This window comes from Spodoptera frugiperda, chromosome 6, assembly GCF_023101765.2.
Source record: "Spodoptera frugiperda isolate SF20-4 chromosome 6, AGI-APGP_CSIRO_Sfru_2.0, whole genome shotgun sequence".
Classification (NCBI taxonomy): Eukaryota; Metazoa; Arthropoda; class Insecta; order Lepidoptera; family Noctuidae; genus Spodoptera; species Spodoptera frugiperda.
Window position 1 is genome coordinate 5,922,629 of NC_064217.1, and position 18,796 is coordinate 5,941,424.

At 45.1% G+C, this 18,796-nt stretch overlaps 3 protein-coding genes across 3 annotated transcripts in view; all 3 read right to left on the minus strand.

The window, feature by feature from the left end:
- The window catches only part of LOC118267494 (semaphorin-2A), a 317,052-nt gene that overhangs the window by 229,958 nt on the left and 68,298 nt on the right, over positions 1-18,796 (minus strand). The gene's annotated exons all lie outside the window — the stretch shown is intronic.
- LOC118267495 (uncharacterized) lies at positions 5,096-8,833 on the minus strand. The gene is made up of 2 exons (XM_035581523.2): positions 8,454-8,833; positions 5,096-8,365 (listed from the first exon to the last, which is right to left on the minus strand). Exons 1-2 carry the CDS (start codon positions 8,748-8,750, stop codon positions 7,574-7,576), a joined length of 1,089 nt encoding a protein of 362 aa, XP_035437416.2. The 5' UTR covers positions 8,751-8,833; the 3' UTR covers positions 5,096-7,573.
- On the minus strand, positions 12,106-14,154 carry LOC118274314 (histone deacetylase complex subunit SAP130-like). The gene is made up of 3 exons (XM_050694491.1): positions 13,820-14,154; positions 12,234-13,733; positions 12,106-12,133 (listed from the first exon to the last, which is right to left on the minus strand). Exons 1-3 carry the CDS (start codon positions 14,152-14,154, stop codon positions 12,106-12,108), a joined length of 1,863 nt encoding a protein of 620 aa, XP_050550448.1.

Here is an 18,796-nt window from a genome sequence, read left to right on the forward strand (position 1 = left end):
TAACGTTCGCTTCGTTCGCACACATTAAGGCGACGTCAGACGTTACATCTTAGAAGCGAATAGTATCTTTGTAACCTACTGTTTATTATCTAAGAAATAAGTAGGATTTTTATGAAGTAAATAAGTGTGAATATCGTTTAAAGCGCAGGTTGACTGTGTCTTTATTGTATGGTTCATGACACTGTAAATAGTTTTAGTTTTGTAAATTGATATTGCACCTACTATAGCGGTCTCTTTACTATCCTATGGTACACCGATAGAACATGCATAAGCAATTCAATTTGATTTTTGTGTACAAACATAAAAAATAACAGTGTCTAGTGCAATCATTTAAAAATTTATTGAATCGCATGCTCTTTAGTGAATTAGATACAAAAATAGATAGTCTCTGAAAAGTACATCAATAGGAAAACGAAATGTCAGTACTTTACAGTTTTCCCAGCGAGCAAATACTAGTTTATATTTTTGTTGGTAAACAACAGCTAGTCAATTCGAATATTTAATTGAATATTGATGTAAAATAAATGTTGCAATACAATGGGCTACTGCCTACACTCTGATTTTCATTCTAACACCGGTACAAATATTTGAATAGCCTGCAGTATGTTCCGATTTTGCATATTTGCGCTTTTGATTTGTTTACATTTAATAACATAACATCCATGCTGTTGTTCCGCGAAATTGTAGGCAGGAATATAACCTTTTTTATTAATCATAAACCCAATAAATTGGAACAAAATGGAGACTGGAGCAGCGGACTACAGATAGCGGGTTCACCGGGGCTCGGGCTCAAAAACAGGAGTAGGAACGAGGTGGTTTTTAGTTTAGTTTTCAGTAAGAGTCTGTCACTCCCTCTCGCCTCGCCCAAGGCGAGAGAAGTCATCGGATGATTTTCCCCCTTAAAATAAAAAGACATAATATAGCTAAACATCTCATTCAAAAATATCTACAGTTATATTAAAACCCGACATTACTCGTACAAACAGACTAGGAACATGAACAAACCACTACCGAAGAAACAGTCAACATTTAAATTAACGCCAATTTATCAGAACTAAACTTGGCTAATGAATAAATATAGGCTCAATTAACAATGTAATATTGTTGAAACACAAGCTAACTCCAATTACAGTCCATTACTGTTAATTACAAATCAAAAATACCAACAATAATATTGGATTAATTTCCTTGAAGCTGATTACAGCGCCATTTATTAGATTAGCCGTCGACGTATTTACAAATACGTTAAGTGAGATTAGCTATTGATTTGGTATTACTCGTAGCCAAACGAGAATGTAGAACTATATGCAAATGGGCATGTGAATGATGTTTGATTTTAAGGTAAGGATACCAAAATGACCAAAAAACGTTTTAAAAAAACCTTTTTCAGTGATAATGCATCAATGAGATAAACCTTCTTCTATTTCTTATAAGAGACTAGTTTCTGTCAACAAGCCAGAGTTGCAGACTACTGGGGCTCCGGCTTGAAAAGCAGGAGTAGAAACGGGTGGTTTTTAGTTAGTAAGAATTTGACATTCCCTATCGCCTTGCTCAAGGAGGGAGAAGAGATTAGATGATTTTCCCGTCTCAAAAGAAAAAAAAAGCTTCTGTCAGCGGCCGCGTTCCCATGGAATAAATAGTAGCCTATGGGCTATTCCAGACCATAACCCACTTGTTCCATTTTTACTCCCTTCAGCCATTTTGACTAGATTGAGTAACAAAAATAGACACAAACTCACTAATACTAACTAAAAATTATAACAAAAAAAAAACTGATCAGATATCTTATTCTATAGTAGCAAACATCTTGCCACTGCCAATAAATCATCATAAATCACAACAATAATAAAACCTAGATCTAGTGCACAACACAAGCAATGTGAAGATGCCCTAACGCGCCTTTACAAAACCTCCTTTCAAGCGAGCCAGCCACTCGCACCTCAACATACCACTAGTAACATGTTTGTTTGTGCGTTTCACACGTAGCTACGTGTCAGTAAGGACCGTTCGCGCTTTTCAAGTACTAAAGGATCGCTTTTTACTGCATTCGACTGTTTGATGTGAATGTATGTATGCGCTAGTTACTTGCAGTGATGTGTACAAATATGATTAGTGCGTTTGATGTGATTTACTTATTGTTTGTTTTTGTTGTACTGGTTTCATTAGATTTTATTTCAATCTTTTTTTTTTTGAATTTCGGAATTTCTCTAATGACTTCTACGAGAAGGAGTGTCAGACTCTTACTGATTAAAAACCACCCAATTCTTACTCTTGCTTAACCTGCGTAACCCGCTAGGCAGTCCGCTTTAAAAGCAAAAAGAGTCAATATTTTATGTTTATCCGAAAATTGTTTTAGGTACTGCGAAAATTATCTCTCTACGGACCTCGATGTTTATTCTTATTATTGTTAACTCCATGTATGAACTGATTACCTGATGGTCATATAAACTCCTTTTATCAAAAAGCATTATAAGCTCCCATTGACTCAATTTTAATTTATTATGCACCCAAACTTTAAGTGGCTCGTTTCTAGCTAGTACCTTTATGCACTCAAACTAATTATCAACTTTCCTTTTATGATGCCACATTGTCTGAAACTGGTATTAGTTTCGTAATGTCTCTGTCGTACTAGGTGGAGTAACAACCTTGTTAATATTATAGGGATCCATCGATACGAATTGTATTAGTAGTAATTCAAACCTATATTTCAATTCAATTTAAATGTATCGTAAAATATTAACTTCTAATTCAGAGAATAAAAAACCAAGTTACAAACTTATTGAATTGAAAATATTACAGCAAAATACATTTTCAGTTGAATAATAACTATTTGTTTACGCTTTTCAGAAATGTTCATCCATAACGCAATATTTTGAGTGAATTTTCAATCAATGCAATAAACAATAACACGTTCAATGTAAGCCGGTTAACAGCGCATTTTAAGCCGTATTACCTGTTTCACAATAAAGCAACCCTTGAAAAAGTGCCGAAAAGCAATACACTGCTTTGTGAAGTGACCGGAAAATTCGATAGTACTTTGGGCTGGGCGAGCGCTGGGGCCGCTTAAGCGACTTCATAAGCGGAGCGGGCGATGCAGCAAGCAAAATTACGCTTGTAACACTACGCTCATGGCCTCCGATAAAACACTGACACTGAACTAAAATTTTCACTAAATTGAAAACCCTCGCGTTTAGTATCGAGCTTTTAGTGTGAAGCATTCATCGAAATCGTTATTTCGTATTCTGTTACAGGTATTTTTCAATTAAAAGCTTGATGGTTATTTGAAGTGCTGTTATCCGATCGTTCTTGTTTGATTTGTCTGCTAACTTTATATAGACTGGAAAATGTGGTTAGTTAATGCTAACGTGAATCAAAAACAACAATTGGATAAATATTTTATGACTTTTCTATCTTCATTTCGATGTATAGAAGCGTAAACCACAAGAGCTCTAGTAGAATTTAAAATTATGAAAGTAACTATAGACCTGCTGTGAATAGCGTACTTTGAGGGCGCTCGAGCCTTATTATTTAGCATAAAAACAGTTTACACAAAACAGTCTGTCGGTAACCACACGTCTGACAGGGCTCTACGCCCCGGCGCACTGTAACGAGGTTAGCAATTTTCTTTCATTCAACATTATTGCAACACCTACGGACATGAAAGGCGTGTACGATTCACGTCTAGTGGGGTGGCCATGTTGTGTATGAAGTTGGGATAAGAGAGCTGTTATTTTTGTTAACCGTATTTTTTATAAATATGTTTTGGACACTGATCTAGCATGATGATGACGATGACGATAGCACCTGCTGGACGGCGGTATTTGGATAGTTTTAATAGTTAAATAGTTGCGGATCTTGCGTAAGAGAATATAATGTGTTCAAATATCATATAAGAAGAATCTAAGAAGTATTTAAAATCTATCTATGATGAAGACATCGTGAAAACTAAAGAGTTCATATATACACATTCTGGTATTCGTATGTGCATAAAATTAGTGTTAATGTAAGGAAATTAAACCGAATTACCTGAAAAAATCATTCTAACACTAACCAAATCTTACATTATACAATAAGTTGTAATAGAACTACAAATATAACGAAGATATTATTCAATAAAACAGATCCCTATTTGATAAAGGATTACGTGGTGTCCGTACAACGCCGCCCTTGCGCGCCCCCGCGTGCCGTGCGCCACTAATTACTGCGTACCACAGTTTCTTCCGCATTTTTCATACAGATCACGGACCTACTCAACTCGCCGATATCGATTCGCAAGTTCACCCGGGAATTGCTTGCGGTACCGTCTAAGAATCGCAAGAATGCAGTCCTGGAACCGCCTTTGTCCTCCACGAAAAAGGTTCGCAATTACGTGCGTAACTAAACACTGTTGAGTTGAATGTAATGTATTTTCTTTTATTACAACTTCTTTACTTTACAAATTTTTGTAATACTAGTAACTGATTAATTTATTAAGTAATAGCATGACGGTTATCAGTCTCTTTGTACGGCAGCAAACTTGCTGACTGATTGTAGAAAGCTAAATATGTTTGTGTAAATACAATTGAGTATGATTTTGTTATACATAATGTATCTGTGAAAGGATAAATAAGTTAATTGTGTAATATGATATCCATCAGACAATTTAATGTACGAAATATTGGGGTCAATGTCTTGTATTTTCAAGGTTTTTGATTCCAGGATTCTCAGTAGAAACACAAATTCCAATAATTATATTTGTGGTACAGCCCACAATTTTGTTGACATTCGTTGACATCGTGGTCTACATAAAGATACTATAAATGTCTTAAATAATAATATAAATTATATTATTTGGTGTTTGCTTGTTCTGTTAAATATAATACCGTTATTTATGGACGAATAATAATATTTGTTTGGTATCATCCATTGTAATATACTTGTAGAAAACCTCATTCAAAGTTTAGCTCAAAACCGTGTTTACCTATTATACAAAGAGTAAGTTGCTAGGTAGTAAAGATAACTAATTTACACTAAATTAAATTACTTCTCAATTCAGTCAATTACAAGTTTCCTTGTTAACCCAATAAAAAATAAATTGAATACTCCTTTGAGCTTTTCATACAAAAAGCCAATTTATTTAAATGTACCAATTTAACGATTACAAAGCTGAACAATGTTGAAAAGTTGCTTAGAAAATTGAAAACCCGACATACTCGTTTGCGGCGGGAACAAAATCAATAAAGAAAATTACGATCGAACAAGTTTCGTAAATACGTAATTTATTTCGCTGCGTAATAATGGAAATTTAATTTATATACAATGAAGGCCTACCCTGGCTACGTACCTAACTGTTTAATTATTTTACAGATGTTAGGTAGACATATAGACTAACTGCTAATGGAGTTACACGTTGCTGTATTATTTATGACTCAATTTCACTATTAGCAGAATATGGTTATACTACAATAGTGAACTGAAAATACATTAATAAATTATGTAAACACAAAAGATGAAAATGAACAAAATTATGTAATGAGGCTTCATATAATGAAGGTGTGAAACAAAGAGTAAATCAGTGTCGCACTTCATTCATATTTGAAAATAGCTAGTTCAGTGGTTGTGCTCGGCTCAGGCGTCTAGTCCCCATGTAACGCGTGCCGCGACTCGTTGTTTTCTTTTTTGCTCTTCAACTTCTCGGGTGCGTATCAACGGCGTGGAGTGTCGGCGGGTGTAAATTGAAACACTTGCAAATTTACCCCATACATTATTCATACCCCACACACCCTCAGAGCGAGCGACTGACAGTTACAGTTGACGTTAAGTTCGCAAAACTGAAAGCAAAATGAACCTATACCACGACACGCTACCTCACTCGACCTTGAATTTCTAAATGAATGCACAGCATATTGAGTTTAGGACCTTCTCAATAGAATCTATTGTTAAATAAATGATAGGGTACGAGTAATTGTCTGTGGTACCGCGACGCAAATCACACCCTATACTGGCAGCTTCGTGGCACATAAGTAAAGTGGGTCAACCATTATACGTCTAACAAATGGGTACCCGCCTTAAGTCGGGCTGTGCAATAAGGAGTTGGTTCAGAAACCAACCTGCATTATTCTGACCCTAATAAATTTGCCGAGTCAAACGGGCATTGTCAGACAAATGAGCTTGAGACGCACAGTAAAGATACTTCAACATAATAGACTGAAGAACAAACAAGCGCGTACAATTGTACATAACACAACTACATTACCTACATCTTTTCCCAGTATGAGCACGTCGGAGTATTTGAATGTGAGAATAAAATAAGCTTTTCTACGGCGAAATATTGTGAGAATGTCATCGATTTCGATTCATCGCGTACCGCCTTGTGTAAGCAGAATTGAAGCGTATGAATATGCTAGCACACACCTATTTTCTTTTTCAAATAATATGATATGACTGCAAGATAAAGATACAATAACGATGACATTTTCAAGCTATTATGATGCGATTTTGCGTTTAATCAGAATCATAAATGTAGTGAGAGTTTAAAAAACTTGTAGTAAGTGAAATTCTATAGGTTCTGCATACCCGTACATGATTTTTTAATATTATATACAAACGCATATCTATGTGTTTGTTCATCTGAACTAAAGTAACCGTCACGAGAAGCTATAAATTATGTAAACAAACATCTTTTACTAAGTAAACATTTTATACTGCGAGATAATAATAACTTGAACATATTCAATCGACATGAAATATAGACGGGTTATATGAAAGTAACAACCTATTTAATTTATTCGAATTATATTTTAACGACGCAAAGCGCTATCGTTTGTGTTTCTTGGTACCGGAACGCGTCCGTCACAGGGATTGTAAACTATCGGGACGCCATTTTGAAATAAACAGTCATTCGAGTTTCGAATGCTTACGAGTTTGTTTCATTGCTTTGCATATATCGCGGATCTGGTTTTTATTGTTAATTTTGCTATTGTTTCGTTATCACTTTTTACTTTTACGTTGTGAACTCCTGAACACTTGTTTACAAAATTTATAGCTTCTCGTGACGGGGACTTTACATCAAATTTTCTAAAAAGGTAAATATTTGAATAAAAAATATTCATGCCAATTGATTCATACCAATCGTCCCCCAACCAAACTTTGAACAGCTACCTGCAAGCGTTGTCTAAACTCAACCAATTCCGTTGATTTACGTGTTCGTGTTGGAACACGAATATTAAAACATGATTTAGGACAGCAAATAAAAAATATCCGACCAAAACCTATACAAGCGTAATGTTAATTTACAAAACACATTTTCCTTGGAGAGTTTAACGTAATTTCTTTCTCACCAAGGCGTTTCCTGAAATAAATTACAAGTGTAAAATTCACAACAACAAAAGCGTAACAACAAAAGGCTCGCGGCTCGCAACATCCGGACGACCCTTCCAAACTTAGCAGCCTGATTACGGATTTCCGAGCAAAAAAAAAATAAAGGGAGAAATAATACGCAACCATGTTAAAACCCAAGTGTTTTCAAACAAACCACTCTTGTGTTGTTAATGTTAAAAATGATGAATATTTCATCCAATTTTGTAATATCATCTCATAGCTCTTTATCGATGTTCTCAATGGAACACTTTCGTCTCAGTAAGGTGTTAATGTGAAAGTCGATGTAATCAAACAAGGCAGGATCTGGTTTATAATGTTTGACATAGAGATGGAACCTAGGGTCTTTTGGCACGACTTGCTTTTCTGAATCTCCTCCAGCTCGAATAGGTGTCGGCGCTGGAGCCGGAGGATACTTCGTCACACACTTTGTTGTAAACGGCCCACGGCCTTCTGTTTGCCAGCCTGGCCTGGGTCTCCTCCACAAAAAGGGTTCTTTATGTATCCGTCCGTGATGCAGCGCCCGATGCCTGTTATCCTCTCGTTTCGATTTTGGTGGCGGGGTAGTCAGTTCATACATTTCGGCCAACGATAAGTACCAATACTCGGCCCCGTCCCCTATTATCGGAAACAACCTCTTATTCGAAAAAGCCGGTCGGTGTTTTCTTACAAACTCATCATATTTCCGCTTCAATCTCTTCATGTATTCTGTGTAGTGAATAGATTTTAGTAGTTTTTCAAATTCAGACAATTCTGATGATGCATACTCTGAATATACTCCTGCACAGACGTATGTTCTAAGTAAATGATGTAATTTGAAGACAACGAAAGCAAGCCACGTGCGTGCCTCTTCCTCTAAAATTCTCAGATCATCTGCACGACTTCTGATACCGAATTCCGCAGCTTCTGCCGCTCGTCTTTCTCCTCGTTCTGTCACAGTAGCCAACCAGCGACGATACGTTCGGTAGCAGAACTTTGTACGCCTTGAGTGATGCCCACGCCAGAGTGCCTACAAAGGAGTAACAAAATTGACGATATTTTTATTGTATTTGTATTAATACAATTATACCCAAATATTTGAACCACAAAATATATACCTGTATCCTCGTAGCAGCAAGAGCGTAATATCTCCTATGTTTTTCACGCACGGCATTTTTCAGCGCCTCTCGTCTGGCCTTCATTGCCAGAAACCTACGAAATGCACACTGGATGATTCTAGCATTATATGATAACCATGCCACGTGCCTACGGATCAGCCAACCACGAGTTATTTTAATCAAGATCATCACAGCCTTAAATCTTTCGTGGCGATGGTGTTCCGCATCATCTGATCTTATTTGTAATTCCGCGTAAAAGTCAGTAGAGGTTGGCAATAATCTATACACTGAAGCCATTTTAATTATTTCTTTATAATTGGTAGGTTATTGGTATTGGTGAGATTGGAAGGTATTTTTGTCAACGATACTAATATTGACGTTACCTGTCAAAAACGGGAACAAAATTGTTTTATTTTTGCTTGTTCATTGACTGGACGCTTGGAAAATAAAATAGGTTTTATTTGACGAAGGAGAAATCTACGTGGTGTTTTGAAAAAGTGTGACGTCATCATTGCTGACGTCACAGTTGTTGTTCTCACGATGGTCACCCATTTTGGGGCTTAGAAAAACTTCACGAGTACTGTAAACTTAGTTTATTCAACTCCCAGAGAGGTCCGTACTGTACGGCGATCGGAGTGCAACTGCCCCGATTGACGACGGGGCCGTCTCTACGTCCCCGACTGGGGGCGTGAGGACGCGCGATCCAGGCCGAGGCCTGTTTCGGCGGTTTCATGTCGCTGCCCGCGACTGCGGGCGAGGGGTTGGAGTAGTCGGGCCCCTCGCGGGGCCCGATGCGATGTCAAGTCAGTGTAGTCGCGCCGCTAGCGGCCGCGCTCAAGCCGGGCTGGCCCGGCGAGCAGCAGGCGGGTAGCGGCGCGTGGTCAAGTCCGGTGGGGGAGCCTCTACCGCCCCGCCCTAGCTAGGGCGGGCGGGAGGCTCATGTGGCTGCGTCAGGTGGGTCGGTCGGGGCGACCAGGTCTCGCGGCAGACCGTATCCGTCGGGGGGGCGCCGATGGTATGGCGCCAGCGCCCGAAGGTGGTCGTGCTGCGATTTGCTGGCGCGCTCGAACATATTAGTGCTCAGGCGCTGCACGAAGTCGTCGACGCTCTCTACGCCGAGGTCTCTCGAAATGGTCGCGTTCCGTACGAAGCGCGGGGCCTTGACTATGGTGCGCAGCGTGAGGGACTGCTGCGCACGGAGGCGTTTCTTGTTGGATTCGGACACGAGCGCGTACCAGGCCGGGGCGGCGTAGGTAAGCCGTGTCCGAATGTAGGCCTTGTAGATGCCGAGCTTCGCACGGAGCGGCAGCGACGAGTCGAGGACCGGGCGCAGGAGGTGACGGGCGGCGCGCGCCTGAGCAACAGCCTGCTGCACGTGGGGCGTCATGGACAGGGAGCGGTCGATGGTCACGCCGAGGTATTTAACTCTCGGCGCCCACCGTATTGGCTCACCCATCAGAGTCATAGGTTCCGGCTTCATGATCCCCACGGCGAGTGCTTGGGTCTTGGCCACGTTGACGGCCAACCTCCACTTCTCCAGCCAATCAGGGAGTGCATCTAGGGCGCGCTGTAGTTTGACTACTGCGTGCCGGGCGTTCAGCGACGTCGTGTAGAGCGCCGCGTCGTCCGCGTAGAGGGCGAGCTTGGCGCCGTCCACGACGGGGATGTCGTCCGTGTACACGCAGTAGCACACGGGTGAGATGCAGCTTCCCTGGGGCACGCCGGCTTGGATGCCGCGCTCAGTCGACAGAGAGCCTTCCACTGCCACTTGGAAGGTTCTGCCGTGCAGGAAGGTGGCCACGATCTTAACTAGTCGACGAGGAGTAGTAGATGTGGCCAGCTTGCTGAGCAGGCCGGCGTGCCAGACGCGGTCGAACGCCTTCTCCATGTCGAGGAATACTGCAGCGGCCCGCTCGCGCTTGTTACGCGCGGCGGCCAGGTCGTGCAGTACCCTCGCGACTTGCTGGGTCGTGGAGTGTTCGGCCCTAAAGCCGAACTGTTCGCCGCGTGGCTGGAGGTGTGGGCGCAGGTGCAACAGCAGCAGCTTCTCGAAGAGCTTCGATACGGTGTCCAGGAGCGTGATGGGGCGATAGCTCCCCGGCAGCAGCGTGTTCTTCCCCTGTTTGGGCAGCATGATAACTCTGCCGAGCTTCCACTTGGCCGGGAAGTGTCCGGTACGGAGGATCCCGTTGAAGAGTCGGGTCAGCGTCGCTATTCCTCGCGGCGGCAGGCGGCGGAGGGCCTCATTGGGGATGCCGTCCGGACCGGGTGCCTTGCGTAGTGGGGCTCGGAGAGCCATACGCCGCACCAGGCCAGGGGAGAACACGATGGGGTCTTCATCGGGGGGGATCGGCTGCTCCAGGTACCGTTCGACCTGTTCTTCGATAGCTGCTGTGTGTTGCACGTTGCGGGCTGGGTTGGGCTGGAATGTAGCCTCCAGGGAGTCGGCGAAGAGCTCCGCGCGGTCCTCGGCACGGTAACGGGGGGTTCCGTCGCCGGCCAGTAGGGGCCTGATCGGAGCCGGCTTCCCTGCGAGGCTGCGGCACAATCGGTGAATGCCCGACCAGTCGTCTGTCGCTCGCTCGATGGCGCGTTGCCACGACTCGCCCGCGTGGTTTGCCACAGCGGACGAGATCTTCGCAGCCAGAGCGTTGAGCGAACTCTTCATGGTCGGGCAGCGGGTCCTTTGCCACGACCTGCGAAGTCTCCTCTTCCTCTCGATCATGGCGAGTATGGAGGCCGGGAGTGGTGTCGGCCTCCTAGGCGTCGCGGTGCTCGCCGTCTGGGCCTCGTCGAGTGCGGCCTGTGTGGCCGCGGCGAAGTCGTCGGCGAGGCGGTCCACGTCCGCGGGCGTGTCGACGCGGTAGGACGGCGAGTTCCGCGCCATGTGCGCGGCGAAGGAGCGCCAGTCCCGCCGTGGGCGAGGAGGAAGAGGTCGCAGGTGCTGCGGGATGTCCTCGAGAGTCAGACACACCGGTTGGTGGTCTGACAGGAGATGGTCGTCCAGGACGTCACAGTTGACCGTCGCGGTGATGCCGCGCATGACGGCCAGGTCTATGACGTCGGGTAGCTGCAGCCGGTTGCCTGGGTAGTGGGTGGGGGCCTCTGGGCCCAGTACCACGTAGCCGTGGAGCTCTGCATCATCGAGGAGACGAGTTCCCTCGCTGGTGTTGGTGTTCGCGTTCCACGCGGTGTGTTTCAGGTTGAAGTCGCCGGCCACCACTGTAGGCAGCGGCGAGTCCAGGAGGACGCGGACGTCAGCCACTGCGAGACGAAGTTGTGGTGGCCTGTAGAACGCGAACACTCGGGTCGGCTGGTGGTTGATGCAGATCTCCACGCCCAGCGCGTAGGCAGCAGACAGTGTGGGCACCGGCAACAGCTGGTGGACGATTCTTCTCCTGACCAGGATTGCCAATCCCCTGTAGGCAATCCCTGATGGCGAGACGTGGTCCTCCCGGTAGACGTGGTAGCCGCTGAGTTTCAGCTTGTCCACCGGTCTGAGGTGCGTCTCGTTGATCAGGGCTATGTCAGCTTGCCGCTGGTCTAGCAGCAGCTTCAATAGCCTGGTCTTCTCGAGGGACATCCCGTTGGCATTCCAGAATACTAGTCTAAGGTGCCGCTGGTCCATCGCAAACTAGGGACTTGATTGCGTCTAGGAGCAGCGGCACTGGATCGCTCCGCTGCGTGACGAGCGCCGTCACGATCTCTTGCAGGATCCGGACGACGTCGTTTACTGTGAGTGTGCGGGCGGGCTGCGCAGGGGTCGGCTGTGTTGCCGGCCGTGGCGCAGCCGTGCGCCTCGCCGGGCGCGCAGCGGTGGCAGCGGAAGTGGCAGTGTTGGTGGTGGCAGCGGTGGCGCGGGGGGCGCCGGTGAGAGCAGCAGCGGGGGCGGCAGCGGGGGCGCGGGGGGCGCCGGCGGTGGCAGCAGCGGGCCTGGGGGCGGCGGCGGTTGGCGGGGGCGCCTTCTTGCGCCTGCGCCTCTTGCGTCGCTCGCCTCCCGGCTCGTTTGCCGCGGCCATTAGAGAGCCAGGGGCGTTATGTTCGCCCCTTGGCTGTGCGGCTACTGGTTTGGCGGTGGAGGCGGCGGCTGTGCGCGCCACAGTACCCGCCCTCGGGTTGCGCGTCTCGCGGCGGAACACCGGGCACGACGTGTTGTTCGCCGTGTGTGCGCCGCCGCAATTCGCGCAGGTGGGCGGCTCCTCCTTAGGGCGGGGGCACTCGCGGGCCGGGTGGTCCTCGCCGCACCGCACACAGGCCATTGGCCGGTGGCAATTGTGCGACGAGTGCCTAAATTGTTGGCAGCGGTGGCACTGCGCGGGGCCCTTTTTCCCGCGCCACGCCTCGATCTTAATCCCGGGCATACAGAGTAGCTCTGTTACCCCGTATATGCCCGGGATGGTGTTTTCTGCGCGCGCTACCTGGGCGTAGTATAAACACCCAGGTCGTCCCTGGCGCGCGCGGATGGGGCGGACGTACTCCGCGCCGTAGCCGGCGTCCTGCAGCGCCTCCATAATCGCCTCCGGCGGGGTGTCCACAGGTAACCCACGTATGGCCACCTTGACGCTTCGCTCCGCGGGGAGGGAGTACGAGAACCAGGCGACTCCCTGGTGTTTCTCCAGTTCAGCCAGGTAGGCCTGGATCGCCCGGTACTCCTCGTCGGAGCGGGGCGTGAAGCGCACCCCCTTCCCAAAGGGGCGCGCGTTGGGCGCGTGTCCGAGCCGCCGCTTCAGGGCCGTGAAGTGCTCGACCCAGTTGGGGAGCTTCTCCACGATGAGCGGCGGGTAACGCGTCTTCTTGGGCGGGGGGGCGCACGGTGTCGTGGGCGAGCGCGGCTTCGGTGTCGGGGGCGCGGCTGGGGCGGGCGTTCCGGTGGTGGTAGCGGCGGCGGCGGCTGCGTACGTGGGTACGGGCGCAGCGCCGTGCAGCGGTGGAGCGAAGGGCGGCAGGACGGGTGGTGGGCGGAAGGGCGGCGTGATAAAAACCGCCTTCCTCTTGTCCGCTGGCATCTTCGGCGGCGAAGGGAAGCGCCCCGGCGCGATGTTGTCCGGGGGCGCACGATATACGGGCGCTGCGCGTGGGGGCGCGGCGCTGGGGGCGCTGGGCGCATGGGCGCAGCTGGCGCCATCGCAGTCGGCTTCTTCGGAGGCCGTTGGGGGCGCGGCGGGGCCGCGGCGGGCTGCGGCTTCCTCGGCTTCTGTCCCGCGGCTGGTGCGGGGGCGGGGGCGCGAGGAGCGGTGGCGCGTGGAGCGGCGGCTGCGGTGGCGGCAGGTTGCGCCGCGTCTGAATTAGGCCGTGGGGTCGGCCGCGGTATTGCGGACGGCGGGTGTGCCAGACCGGCGTCACGAGTGACGGTGGTCGGGTGTGACACACCCGCGTCCGGAGTGGCGGTGGTCGGCACCACGTCCATTGGTTCCGGCTCCTGTTCCGGCGCCGCGGTCGGCCACGCGGGTGGGGCCGTGCGCAGCGGAGGCGAGGGCGAAGCCGGGGTGTCGGGTATCGAGGGGGGCGGGGGGAAGAATTCCTCCCCTGCACCTCCGGTGGCTGATGGGGTCGGCGTGGCGCTGGCGACGAAGCCCTGAATCGCCACGTGCAGCGTCCTGGTTTCGGTGGGGCGCAGGCGAGAGTTCTTAAAAACCCTCCCCCGCCCCGCCGGGCCGAGCTTGGAGGAGCGCGGCGACTGCTCGCGGCCTCCGTGCGGCATCTTCTTGCCGCGGGTGTGCGACGAAAATAAAAAATTACGTTCGTCGGGTAGTTTAAAAATTAATACTCCGGGCGGCTGGTGGCGACACGTCAGTCGCTGACCCGCGCGGGGACCCGCCGAACCGGTACCCGGGGCTTGCCGCTGGTGGCAGACCGGGCACCGGACACGACGGAGGGCCTCGCGTGATCGGGCCAACGGCTGGGCGCGCTGGGTGGTCAAGCCGACCGCGACCGAGCAACGAGTTTTCTTGAGTTTTATTGCGGTCCGAGCGGTGAGTGTAGGCAGGTAGGTCTTCACTCGACGGCTGCTGGCGAATCCGCCCCGATTGCCTACAGTGCGGGCGTATTTATAGGACTCGGCGCACGAGCACGTGCTTACAAGTTTTAGGTTAAGTATTGAAATTACAATGATAACGTTAATTTTACATCGCATTAAACTTAAAATAATCAACTGATGATTAATAAACTGATTTTCAGGACAATCAAGTGAAGTAACTAAACTTATTCTACTTTCTCTGATTAGTTGATGTGGTTGCGCCGACACGGCCATACTGACAGGCGGTGCGCGCTCTGCACCAGCCTCGTTGATTTTTTTGTTGATTCTCGAAGGTTCTCGGTGATTCTCGTAGGTTCTCGGTGATTCTTGTAGGTTCTCGGTGATTCTCGTAGGTTCTCGGTGATTCTCGTTGGTTTTGTTATGTTGTGATGTGATTACCTGTAAGCAAAGAAATTATTTTCTCTGAGAAGGATTTCTGTTCATTATAAATTAGTTGTTAGTCTCGTAGAGTTCTCGGAGGGTCTCGTAGATTTCTCGGAGGGTCTCGTAGATTTCTCGGAGGGTCTCGTAGAGTTCTCGGAGCGTCTCGTAGAGTTCTCGGAGGGTCTCGTAGAGTTCTCGGAGTTTAATTTAGAATTTTTGAAATTTGAAAAGAGTAATTAACCATGCAATACTTATCTGTTTATTCTGGTGGGTTGTTTTCACTCTCCAGGTCGTGGTTTTGATGTACTTGCGGCTGTTGATTCGTTCCAGTTGATCAGGTGGAAGAGCTGATGATGAAGCGGCTGGGGTAAGGGCTTCTTGCTATCCCACTTCTGATGACGAAGGAGAAATCTACGTGGTGTTTTGAAAAAGTGTGACGTCATCATTGCTGACGTCACAGTTGTTGTTCTCACGATGGTCACCCATTTTGGGGCTTAGAAAAACTTCACGAGTACTGTAAACTTAGTTTATTCAACTCCCAGAGAGGTCCGTACTGTACGGCGATCGGAGTGCAACTGCCCCGATTGCCTACAGTGCGGGCGTATTTATAGGACTCGGCGCACGAGCACGTGCTTACAAGTTTTAGGTTAAGTATTGAAATTACAATGATAACGTTAATTTTACATCGTGTTAAACTTAAAATAATCAACTGATGATTAATAAACTGATTTTCAGGACAATCAAGTGAATTAACTAAACTTATTCTACTTTCTCTGATTAGTTGATGTGGTTACGCCGACATATTTTATTTTAATGCATAACAGGATTGTTGAACTGGAATTTCTTGAAATATTTCATATTTTAATAATATCGCACTAAGCAGGCAAATAATAGAGCTCTAAAATTAACAAGTCTTGGATAATTTTAATAATAATATGAACCTCGCGAGTTATTCAGCCGTAGCTTCCTACCTGCTCCCTTATTTCCGTGCTCACTTAATCATAATGACACTTCTGTTGCCTTCCAAGCCACGGTAATAAGTTCAGATATATTTTTTTATTTGTGCCCTTAAATGAGGCGGTGTCTCGGTTGCCCATTTCGTTATGTTCCCCCCGAGCAACGATACGAGATGTTTAGAGAGTACTCCTCTATCCCCTCGGCCCTCGGCACCCACGCCGTGTGAGACATCATGAATAATTCAACAATCAAATTGGCAAGGTGTGTACGCCTGTTTATTTATTTTCACCCGAAATTTAGTGGTAATTTTCATACCTATGTGTGTTCCCGGAATTGAGTTGCTCAGTGGAGACTAAATTAATTTTGGCGATGTATTTGTTTTATGTTATATTTTCGTGTTACATTATTATTTAATGAGTCACGATCAGATGTTATTATTATTTTAAGTCAAACAAACTATTGTTATACGCATTACGAACTACAAGATTTGTTTTCTCTATTCTAAAAATACATTGCCGTACCCTGTGAGAGTAGCTATCTATCAAAGTAAATCTAGCTTGTTCAACCCATTTCTGAAGCCATTTCACCTGTAAATTGTAAAAGAAGCCTCGTCTTTACAACTTGTTGTTTTATTCTGTGTAGCTTTCAAAATAAACAGAGTCGGTTTTTGTTTTTAAGTCGTTAACGTCTCTTTTAAAATCAAGGCTCAAGGGAGAGAGAGAGGTACTTTAATAATTAATAATATACCCGCGGTGAGGCTTCTCGACCGAGAAAATAATGATGCCGTTGAATTTTTAAACATTTCAACATTTAACTGGAGATAGCAATCAGGCGGGTCAAGTGCTATAAAAATTCAGTGACGAAAGTTTTTGACGTGCTGTGATGAGTGTCTGTAAATGTGAGTAGACTTTGTGTCTGACTTTAGTTATACAAATGTTGTTTTAATTTAGTGACAGAGTGATATTAATGTTTCTTGTCGATGCGGACTCTGCTGGCCCAGGCAGCTAGGAACTTCGGATTCTACAGGTTTGACGTCCTACTTGATGATTGTTCCAAGCCTTGGTTGTTGGAGATAAGCAAGTAATATTCTGTAGTAATTATTATCATCGTTTAAGAATAAAATAATAGAATATATCAAAACCAATTCAAAATTATAATAAGCAACCAGTGAATACAACAAAATAAAAAAGCATTTTCTTAAAAGTTGGTATTGTGCCCGACACTGGCATTTATCATTAAACTGTAGAGGCTATTAAAACACTATTAGTGCCTTACTTACAGACAATTTAGTGGCCGTACACTTTATAGCAAACATTAAAAACAAATTAAATTGCCCCGATATTGGTGACAATTAATACTCCGTTGCCGATACGGTTACGGTTGCAATCAACTCATATTGTAATTGATAAGTTAAGTTTTATTTATAAGTTTGTTTTCTTTATTACTTTTTTGTTTACATTATATTAAAATTTTACTGCACGGTTGGTGCGATGACTGGGCAACTGGTTGCCACGTAACGTGTAGCGCGCTTGATTCTCGAACGGAGCAACTCTTTGTATGATCCAAAAATTTTTGTATCGGGTCTAGGTATCATATGTATGTAAACTTGTATGTTTGTAAATACACCCACGACACAGGAGAAAAACCTAGTGTATGTGTGTGCTACTTTCAATAACCGATCTTAATCCAAAATCTTTGGATCGATCTTCATTTTTGACAGAAACTCTATAGAACTAATGTCTAAAATCAATTGTAAACACAAACACACAAATTAGTGAACAATATAAAAAAAAAACAGCAAAGATCGAGCTTGAAGCTAATTAAGTGTAACAATTTAACAATCAAATACAGAACTAGAAAAAGTAGACCTATTATAAAAAAAAAATTGACATTAAATTAAGCAAGTTAAATGGAGCTAAGACATACTTTAATTGAGTTTTGTGTACTGATATACACAATATTAAAAATAAAATATACATTTTATCTCATTCAAGTATCAAATGAGTGTGTATGATTGATTTATATTACACAAAAGTAAATAAATAAAACAAAATAAAGCAATATTTATTTGGCTTAACAATAATAAATAATGAACAAGAGATAATAAATATAATTGACGACTATCACGTACAGTATCAATATCCAAATGAAACAATATTCGTGTTGGCACTGGTTTAAAATTTTTGCACATAATTAAATTTCGGTAACATTAAACTGGGTGTGCCTGACACTTCGTAATAAACTAGCGATGAAGATATTTTAAAAACAATTGCATTATCATTTACAAAGGACGGTAATTATGGTAAAGCAGTGCAAAATTTTTGCCTGTGATATAATTATAACATTATGTTGATAACTGAAATAAGCAACGTAATTATTACATTGTATTTATTTATATATGCTTTATTTTACACATTTAAGTGGCCAAGGTTACATAAATTTAAAGTAGTATGCGTACAAGGGGCGGTCTTATCATACCATGAACCTTTGGATAGAATACTATGTATAGGTATCATTACCTGGAATATTTTCAATTGTGCACAATGATTTGAATTGATTAACTTGTTTCTATTCTATAATCTGACAATGAAAGAAACCCCGCTACAGGTTAAAACCTAAGCACTTTTTTTTTTTTTTTTTTTTAACGTTGCCCCACATTGGGATTTTCTCCTGTGTCGTGGGTGCGTTTACAAACATACAATTTCACATGCACATAACACCCACCCGGAATCGAACCCGCTACACGTTGCACGGCAGCCAGTTGCCCAGCCACCGCGCCAACCGTGCAGTTATTGAATGTGAAACGTAAAAATTTACGTGTAACTGGTAAATTTCGTCCAAAAGGTAAAACTCTACCGTTGGGCACACAAAAAATGTTGTTTCAAACGTTTTCTCAACCCCAATCAACAACTCAAGATACTTGAAATTCCTTTGAAAGGGTTTCCAAAAATGTTGATAGGGATAAATTCGGACCGATTTACTGCGA

What these genes read in the sequence shown, in the direction of transcription:
- LOC118267495 (XM_035581523.2), bottom strand. Translation starts at nt 8,750, where the DNA reads ATGGCTTCAGTGTATAGATTATTGCCAACCTCTACTGACTTTTACGCG. An exon ending in TTGCTGCTACGAGGATACAG is followed by an intron (nt 8,366 to 8,453) that starts GTATATATTTTG and finishes ACTCCTTTGTAG; the next exon opens with GCACTCTGGCGTGGGCATCA.
- LOC118274314 (XM_050694491.1), bottom strand. Translation starts at nt 14,154, where the DNA reads ATGCCGCACGGAGGCCGCGAGCAGTCGCCGCGCTCCTCCAAGCTCGGC. An exon ending in GCCACTCCGGACGCGGGTGT is followed by an intron (nt 13,734 to 13,819) that starts GTCACACCCGAC and finishes GGCCTAATTCAG; the next exon opens with ACGCGGCGCAACCTGCCGCC. An exon ending in AGGCGCACGGCTGCGCCACG is followed by an intron (nt 12,134 to 12,233) that starts GCCGGCAACACA and finishes CTCGTCACGCAG; the next exon opens with CGGAGCGATCCAGTGCCGCT.